Source organism: Cimex lectularius, unplaced genomic scaffold, assembly GCF_000648675.2.
Source record: "Cimex lectularius strain Harlan isolate CLEC.00 unplaced genomic scaffold, Clec_2.1 scaffold160, whole genome shotgun sequence".
NCBI lineage: Eukaryota > Metazoa > Arthropoda > Insecta > Hemiptera > Cimicidae > Cimex > Cimex lectularius.
This window is the reverse complement of record NW_019392776.1, coordinates 466,619-476,330: the sequence shown is the minus strand read 5'-3', so window position 1 is coordinate 476,330 and position 9,712 is coordinate 466,619. Positions and strand designations below refer to the sequence as shown.

Sequence of the window (9,712 nt, the reverse complement as noted above, 5' to 3'; positions counted from 1 at the left end):
AGAGTTTGTATTATAAAATAAACCGACGACTGATAAAAATTCACAATAACTGGCTAAATTGGCCGAATTACAAAGATGTAACAATCAAAAGTGTGGCCAGAGGATCGGCAAGGCCATAAAATTACAGGGCCTGAATCTATAATTTTGCAAGTTGACAAAAATAGACATAGAATCCTCCAACTCAGAATGGATCCCAAGAAGAAAAACGTGGAACTCTAAAGATGCTAAACATAACAACCTTATGACTAGCAAGAGACAAAAAGTCACAGTGCCCAATGACACAGATATACCAATCAAAATTGTGGCCAGAGCATCTGCAAAACCGTAAAATTGTAGGCGCTGAGTGTATAATTTCACAAGTTGACAAAAACAGACATAGAATCCTCAATCTCAGAGTGGATCCCACAAAGACAAAAGTGGACAAACTCTAGAGGGGCTAAACATAACAACATTATAACTAACGACAGAAAAAAAGTCACACTAACTGGCTAACTTGGATGAATTACCATATATATCCCATTTCCATCCTCTCAAACCTGTCCAAGCCTCTAGAAAGATTAGTCCAAGCACAAGTCTCCAGGTACCTTGAACAGTCCCATCTTCTCAATCCCCTCCAATCTGGCTTCCGCCAAGGTTATTCCACCCAATCAGCACTAATAAAAATCACCAGTGATCTCCACTTAGCAATGGACCAACGGAAAGTTACTATACTTGTCCTTCTTGATTTTTCTAAAGCCTTCGATTCTGTCCCTCACTCTTTTCTTTTGTCTAGACTCGAATCTTTTTCCTTCTCCGCCAGCACCATCCGTTGGTTCCACTCCTACCTTACCAATCGCCACCAAGCAGTCTCCCTTCCCAATGGCCTTATCTCCTCCTTCCTCCCTCTAAAATCTGGGGTGCCCCAAGGCTCTAGCATCTCTCCTATCCTTTTTTACATTTATATCAATGGCCTGCCCGACTCCATCCAGTCCTGTAACTATCACCTATATGCCGATGACTCCCAAATATACATATCCTTCCACCCTTCCGATCTTCACTCGGCCACTCTCAAGATCCAAAAAGACCTAAACTCCATCAACGAATGGGCCCATAAAAATTCCCTAGTCCTCAATCCGTCCAAATCCACCGCCATAATTATCGGTCCAGGCAACTCCTCAATTCCCTCCTCAGCATCCCACCTCTCATGCTAAATAACCATCCCATCCCCTTCTGCTCTTCGGTTAAAAACCTAGGAGTAGTCTTTGACCAAAACCTTTCCTGGCATTCTCACATTTCCCAAATTTCCCGCCATTCCATTGCCTCCCTCAGCTTGTTTCGTCGATCCTGGTTTCTCTTACCTTTCTCCACCCGCAAACTCCTTGTATCTTCCCTTATACTTCCCTTCTTCGATTATAGCTGTTTGGCATTCAGTGGTCTCTCGGAGGGGGAGAACGCGCGATTGAAGCGTATTATGAATTGTTGCATAAGATTTGTGTACGGCACCCCACAGGGATCCTGGGTGTCGGGGTTGTATTCCCAACTTTCCTGGCTATTCCCCTCCTTCCGTGCACAGTATTTCCTAGGTTGCTTTCTCTTCCAGTCCATCAACACTCGTCGTCCTCCTTACATCATCCAATCCCTCCAATTCAACTCCTCACATCTCACTCGTAAGACCCACCATCCCCAATCGACCTTATCCTTCCGCAACATACAACCCATACCTTCGAAAGATCCTTTCTGATCCGAGCCCCTAAACTCTGAACTCCCTTCCCTTTTCTATTCGTCACACTGCCTCCTTTTCTTCCTTTAAAACCTGTATAATCACCTCCTCTCCCTCCAAGCAGAGACATTTGTTATTTTTGTTTAATATTCTCATAATTTTTTCTTCTGTCCTGCCTTATTGGTATACATTGTGCCAAGATTTCTATCTTTTTTTTTACTTTTAACTTCATAGAAGGAACTTCCTTTATTTATTTCATGTAAATTATTCTTAGGAGACACCAATCCCAGAATAAAGTTATTTTTCTTCTTCTTCTTCTTCACAGTTGTGGCCAGAGGATCTGCAAATCCATATAATTCTTTGTCCTGAATCTATACTTGGGATGACAAAAACAGACATATTATCCTCCATCTCAGAATGGATCCCAAAACGACAAAAGTGGACAAACTCTAGAGGTGCTAAACATAACAATCTTATAAGTGACAACAGACAAAAAGTCGCAGTGACCGGCTGAGTGCCCAGTTACACAAATATACCAATAAAAGGTGTGGCCAGAAGATCGACAAGGCCATAAAATTGTAGGGCCTGAATATATAATTTTACCAATTGACAAAAACAGACACGGAATCCTCCATCTCAGAGTAGATCCCATAAAGACAAAACTCTAGAGGTGCTAAACATTACAACTTATGTCTAAAGACAGACGTAAAGTCACAGTGACCGGCTGATTGCCCAATTACCCAGATATACTAATCAGTAGAAATTACAAGTAATTATACAACAATTCATCTTAAATTAACCTATTCTCAGTTACACTCTGTGTGCAACTACTACTCGATTAGTATTACAATGTTCTTTTGATTCGCAAGTCTTATTTAGTCTTCACTGTGTAGCGTCAGTATCCCTGATATTTCCGGGCAGCTTAGCTAGTTCTATTAGATAACTCCTCCACCCATAAATTGAGCTACCTTGAAAGCATGTGCAACACTGTGAGGTTGGCTGATGGTGATGAGGTAGAAGGCTGCTATGCTGAACCGAATGGCCAATAGTCCATAAAGGGTTAATATCCGTAAAGATGGCACTGCAATTCTGTCTCTTAACTTGAATCCTATCCAAGCAACCTTCTACATCTAAGAAGTTAAATTCATTGACGTGCAGCAACTAGTAGACATCATGGCCAGCATTCCACAAGAGTGCATTCTTGGTATACCAACTATACTGCTGACTTTCCTACATTTTTTTATAGGGTCACTTCATATCGTTCAATTAATGTATAAACTTTGATTTCAATTTCTTAAGTTACAATTTCAACAGACATTCAAATCATGACGCGTGGTTGATGGCAGAACAATTCATATGGAATCCGATCTGTTACTGGCTGTAAACCGTTTTCCTCTAAGATGTAATTACTATTATAATTCCTTCCAATTTCTAATTAATATATTAAAATCCTAAGTGCGGTATTTCTAATCACATTAGGAAATATTTAAAAACTTCCTGACAATTATTTTTTACCTATTTTCACATTTATGAAATTTAATTATTATTTCATTTATTAATTCAATAATATAACTAAGATAATTGATTAATTCATTAACCATGGCAACCTAACATTTATAAAAAAATATTTCAGTGATGATTTAGATGTAGGATAAATTTATGTGATATTTAAATTCAACATGGAGGCAAAAACTGTCGCTGACTTTTTTTATCGAAGGTGGAGAAGGCAAGGAGCAGTAGAAGTTCACTGGAGAACGCTCGATGACGCGTGTACTTTGCACGGGGAAGTTGACCAACTTAAAGTCGAAGACATCGGATTTCACAGGGATTCGGACGAAAGCGTCGATGAGGAAGAATGTCCAGACGAGAAGAAAAATTTCACGCTAGACAGCAGCGAGTCCGAGATGTCAGAACCTATACCGTTTATCCAATCGAAAAAACATACGTTAAAATATCTCCCTCAATTGGAAAATACAGACAATATATGGTATACGGAGAAAGACGAACTGGTTAAAAAGCCAGATATTGAAATTCAACATGAGTCCGAGGAGAAAAAAAAAATCAAGGCTCCACCAGCAGGTGCTAGTATAACATCTGCAGAAGAGGAACGAAAAAGCGAAGTAGAAAAGGTGATAGAGAAAAAAGAAAGATCAATGTGGGATGAATTTTTACAAGATGAATGGAAAGAATTAGAACCCTCAAGTGACCAACTAATTAGAGAAGTAAAACAAAGAAGAACTTCTCTTCCATTTAAGCCCACAGTGCATCCCAGAACTTACAAAAATTTTACTTCGAGATATGTGGATTGGATTCAAGCACCTGTGAGTATCACTTTCATCATCCTAAAATATAACAAACTACTATTAAGAATATTATTTTATAATAGTTTCCAAATGTACAAAACTCATTATTTAATATCCCTTCATTAGAAAAAATATTCATGATTACATTGACTACAATTAATCACAAAATGACTTAAAGTCTTGTGCATGTATAAATTCGAGGCTGTCTTTCAATTGTCATATAAAACAAGAAAGATGATGAAAGATAAGAATGAAGCGCTATAAAGAGCTTTGCAGCGAGCTCGACCACAGAATCTGTAGCTATATTGAAGAACAACCCATGCCGTTTTAGACTACGGCTCCATGATATGCAGCAAGGCAAAAGATAACCTAAAGGTTCTAAACACCTTACAACCACAATCAGAATAAGCTTACGTGCTCTGAGATCAACACTAGTTAATGTCTTCTCTCCAGCTTAAAGAAGAAACTGGTTGAACACCAAGTTCTCATTAAAAATACTAATAACATACAGCCACTTTATTATATTGTCAAAATCAACATGCTGCAAGAAATAGCAGATAGCATTTCCAATGACCTTCTATTCTTTAAAAGAAGGATTGAGTCATATGAACTGAACTAAGGAACCTGAAAGTACAATAAGCCAAAAGGCCGCAGTGCTTGGGGAATACCAAATTATCATCATCATCAAAGTCTCTCATCGTGGTTCAGGAAGACAGGGTTAAACAGAATAAATACTGAGTCTTAGGTACCAAATCTTGTCTGTAGTGGAAGGAGGATATTATTTAAGTGGAGGAGGGATCTTTTGCTGAGAGTGAAGCTTATGTGGGTTGAATTTTATTCTTTCCTTTTCACACCAAGATTCCAGTAGTGTGAAGTGTTGCTGAAGGTTTTGAATAAAAACAACAGGATCAGAGTTTCTGAAGAGTTTAGTGACTGAGCATGTGGGGGTTGGGGGAAGTTAGTGCCTTGGCAAATGGCAGCCTGGGCCACATCCAGACAATACAGTCTCAACTCAAGGGACGGCTGAAAAAAGCGTTTCTAGAACTTATACCTATAATCTGTGACAGATTGATGAAGTTGGTTGATTTTTTTTTTTGGGGGGGGAGGGGGAATTATATGGATATCGGATTGTTTCCAGGACATGTGAAATAGTACATTGAATAAAATTAAATACGTAGAAATGAATAGTATGGATTTCTTGGGGGCAATCAGGTCAAATCCAAGAGCTTTGTTAGGCTTGAGGTGGTGTATAGCATACTGACAGAGAAAACAGTTTGGAAGAAGAGATAAAAATGTAATTTAATAGTTAAATTCACTAATTTCGTGGTCCGCTTGACCAATTAATATATTACAATTAAGGTTTTTAGTTGAGATAAAAAAGTCGATGGAGCGGGATTTGAACCCACGATCTTTGGCTAGATACGCCGATGCTCTACCACTTGAGCTATCGTGACCTCGATCCACTCGGACATCAACTTCCTATCTCAACCCCACCTTTTGAGTTTTCCCTCCTTTTTGCCATTTTTCAAATGTCGTGTAATCATCATTCATTCATTAATGAATTAAAATGAAGTATACTTCACTAAAAGCTCTCCGTGGCCATTTCATTTGTCGCCGAGAATCCAATCCGATTACACGACATTTGAAAAATGGCAAAAAGGAGAGAAAATTCAAAAGGTGCGGTTGAGATGGGAAGTTGGTGTCCGAGTGGATCGAGGTCACGATAGCTCAAGTGGTAGAGCAGCGGTGTATCTAGCTGAAGATCGTGGGTTCGAATCCCGCTCGTGCCATTGACTTTTTTATCTCAACTAAAAACCTTAATTAATTGTAACAATTTAATACTATTCACATTAATACATGATAATTGCTACAAATCCAAACAAGTACAAACTTTCATTGGTGTTGTGCCTGAATAGTAATATTGTTTTATTTTTACTGCTTAACTTTATTTCCAGTTTTTATGTTGTTTTATTAAGATAGTTCAAGAATTTTCCTCGCATTTTGAGTGAATTCAAAATTGTTCCATTTCAGCTGGAATATTATGAGCCACTGTCAGTGTTACAAAAAATAGCCGAAGATTTTGAATATACAAAATTGTTAGATGCCGCAAGCAGAGTGCAAGACGAATTGAAACAAATATGCTATATTGGAGCATTTTCTGTAACTTCACTGGCCATGTCTCCTTTTAGGACAGCTTGGCAATTTATTCCACTTCTCGGTGAAACATATGAGCTCGATCGAACAGACGACTTAGGATGGTATCTGCTTTCAGAATGCGTCTCGATTAAACCTCCAATAATCGCTCAATTTTGTGTCTCAAAAGAGTGGATTTGTTTTCAACAATTTTACTATAAAGTTGTCTACTTAAGGGATGAATATGTTGTAGCAAAACAACTTTCTGTTTACAACTTACACTTCAAATCTACAGGTAATAATTTTATTATTTCAATTGACATCTTATAAATGGCCTTCCATTTACAAAAGCTTAACGAAAAAGGTTTATTTATTTATTTTTTCTTGCAGGGCGTCATTATACATGGAAGAAAAGAATATCATTTGTTTGCGATGCAATTGAAGGACATTACTGTGTTCATAATATTCAAAATATTGATATTGTTAATAATGATATAAATCATGTTTGTCATGTTTTGCTCACCCCATATGAAAACTGGTTAGAAAAACAAGAAACGGTATTCAATTTATATATGTACATTATTTTCATGCTAAACTTTTATTTAATCCAAATTTTCTTTTAGGTTAAAGGGGCAGTGGTGGATGACGAAAATACGGTTAGGTGGGTTTTTGACGGTTTATGGAATATGAAAATAGAAATGGCACAAGTCAAAATCCAGCCAGGTTGCTCATTTGATGTTATCCTGTCACGACCGCTACTATACCAAGGACCCCGGAAAGTCATCTGGCAGTTAAATCTTTTACCGTACGTTTCAAAAGTGGTTATTTACTTTATAATTTTTTTTCTTTAGCGTATTTTGTTGAAGAACGTTTTGTGGGGGGGGGAGCACTGGCTGAGTGGTTAGGGCATCTGATTTGTATAGCCATGCTAGTGGTTCTGGGTTTGAATCCCGGCAGAGCCCATGGTTTTTTAATGGATTATAGTGGGGGAAAATGTATTGTAAAGAGGTTTGACCCTTTGTCTGTGACGCCAACACAATAGTTGCATGTTGCAAGTCTTCCTGTATGACAGAGATTATTTTACATTCATTTTTTTAACTTTAAATTAACCTATTTAACCTTAAATTCACCTTTTTAACTTTGAATTAAATTTTTGAAACTACAAATTACCCTTTATTTGTTTTGACTGAGCTCCTTTTTTATTTCAAATTAACCCTTGTGTTTACTTCAAATTATCTTTTTCCCCTCAAATTATCCTTTTTTTTAAACTCAAAATTATCTCTTTCAATTTTCTTTTTTTCAATTTCAAATGATCCTTTCTTTCAATTTCAAATTATCCTTTTTTTTCAATTTCAAATTTTTCTTTTTTCAATTTCAAATTACGCTTTTTAATTTCAAATGATCCTTGTCCTTTTCAAATGATACTTCTTTTTTTAAAGTAAAATTAACCCTTTCTTTAAAGCACTAAACGAACTTAGGAGATGGTATGAAATATAAGCATGTAAAGCAAAAAAAAGAGTTAATTGAAAGTAAAAACAAGGATTAATTTTTACTTCAAATTGACTGTTTTAGTTCAACTTGTCCTTTTTTTACTTCAAATTTTTCCTTTTTTAACTGCAAGTTATCTTTTTTTAACTACAAATTATCCTCCTTTTCACTTCAAATTGCCCTCTTTTTTAACTTCAATTATATTTTTTTCCAATTTCANAGTAATATTTTAGTGCATTATAAATATAATAATATAATAAACTAAAAATTAAATATAAAAATAAATGATTCTTCTAATAATTTGATGGATTTTTAAAAACAATTTTGATCTATAAAATGATCAAATAAAATTGTTATATTAAAAAAAATTGAATCAATAGAACAATTGATTGTATGTTTAATTTTTAACTTTCAGTTTTAATTGTTGTTGCATAATTGTTAATTAATTAGCATATAGTTTTCTAAGAGGCTAATACAATTTTTTATAGTTTTATGTGTTTGTGTGTTATTGGTGTCTAATCATAAATTAGATTTACAGGTCATTAAATTTCAAGTTCCTTCAGGGGAATAAGGAGTTGTTTATTTTATTTTATTATTTTTTTTTTTTAATTCAGTGAAAATAATTGATGAAACTAATAATATTTTATAGGCCAGAATGTGAAAATTTCTACAACTTCAGTTACTTTGCTTGTAATCTAAATGAATTTGATGCTACAGTACCTCCGACAGATTCAAGAAGGAGATCAGACATAAGAACATTCGAAGATGGCAATTGGTCCTTATGTGAAAAATTAACGAAACATGTTCGACAAACTGACCCTTGTAGATGTGTCGACAGACGACCCGTCAAGGAGTTGCTGTTTGAAAAAACATTATGTAAGATAAATGCCTATAAAAAACTAATAAATTAAAACCAAAAAACATAGTATGACACACAGTTTACAGTTTTAGATCATGACCGTTTCCAGGAAGACTATCAACACTCTATTTGGTTTACGAAAACCATGGTGCCAGTAGAAAATACGTATGAAGTTGATGATTGTAGTGAAGTGGATGATTACGTATCACCTAAATGGCATAAAAGAAAGTATATTAAAAGAAAAAAAGAAGACATGAAATGTACTTATACTGGCAATTATTATTACCTAAAGTGGTTGCAAGAATGGGAATATTCTCCAATATTTTAAGCTCACCTTTTGATTTCAAAATAAATTGATTGAAGTAAAACAGGAAACACACTTTCATATTATTAATAATTAAAAAATTTAGAATTATTCTTATTAAAGGAAAAATATTAAATCATTTAAGAGTCAAGAGTTGAGGTTAAGGTTGAAAGTCAGCTCCATTATGACCTTGCACACCATTACTAACATGTGCAATCGCTATTAAAATTATTTAATTAGTGATCTGCTTATTATTAATTATTATTTCCAATTTTTATGCAAAGACAGTTCAGGAGAAAAATTGGAAATCTGTTATTTTATAAAGATCTTCATTAAGCTTAAGGCTTTTTATCAAATCCCAAAGCTTTGTTAAGGATCCTTCAGACCTTGGCTTTTTTTCTCCCAGGAGAATCTCAGCCTTCACGCCAACAGAGGACTGCTGTTATCGTAAGGAAAAGAATCATATTTAACAATACTAAACTAGTAGCGGAATTTCCAATGATATAAAAATTTTCTGCCTCATGATCTTTTAGCCAATCTTTTATTGGTTAAAATCATTCTCTTTAATCGAATGCCACCAGTTAAATTGTTTGTTCTATCACCTAGCCTTCTTGTTATACACGAAGTGCCACATGGTTATATTTTAAGCCCTATTCTCTTTCTATGCTAGATAACTAAACCGCCATCTCATCTATCTTCTGCCTTTACATACCTTTTGGTTGATTTTGTTTTTGTTCTGTGGATTCTAATGACTTATTAAAGAAAATTAAACATGGATATAGTCATCGATCTAGATTTAGTAGTTCTACCATTAGTTTCTGGGATTTTCTTCCAAGGACTTATTCTCAACTCATTGTATCATGGATCTAACGTTTTTAGCAATTTGGTATGTCACAAAATGGTTCAGGGCAGACCGATTGAATTTG

At 35.3% G+C, this 9,712-nt stretch overlaps 1 protein-coding gene across 1 annotated transcript; it reads left to right on the top strand.

The window, feature by feature from the left end:
• The first annotated feature begins 3,305 nt into the window (after nt 1–3,305).
• LOC106673141 (oxysterol-binding protein 1-like) lies at nt 3,306–8,864 on the top strand. Its single transcript, XM_014405146.2, has 6 exons — nt 3,306–4,020; nt 6,034–6,430; nt 6,526–6,692; nt 6,759–6,940; nt 8,273–8,499; nt 8,569–8,864. The coding sequence occupies exons 1-6, from the start codon at nt 3,379–3,381 to the stop codon at nt 8,808–8,810; spliced, it is 1,857 nt and encodes a 618-aa protein (XP_014260632.1). The 5' UTR covers nt 3,306–3,378; the 3' UTR covers nt 8,811–8,864.
• Nucleotides 8,865–9,712: the final 848 nt, after the last annotated feature.

Excerpts from the sequence above, each read along its gene's own strand:
- LOC106673141 (XM_014405146.2), top strand. The coding sequence starts at position 3,379 with ATGGAGGCAAAAACTGTCGCTGACTTTTTTTATCGAAGGTGGAGAAGG. Across the intron at positions 4,021-6,033 it reads TGGATTGGATTCAAGCACCT|CTGGAATATTATGAGCCACT; the intron begins GTGAGTATCACT and ends GTTCCATTTCAG. Across the intron at positions 6,693-6,758 it reads GGTTAGAAAAACAAGAAACG|GTTAAAGGGGCAGTGGTGGA; the intron begins GTATTCAATTTA and ends ATTTTCTTTTAG.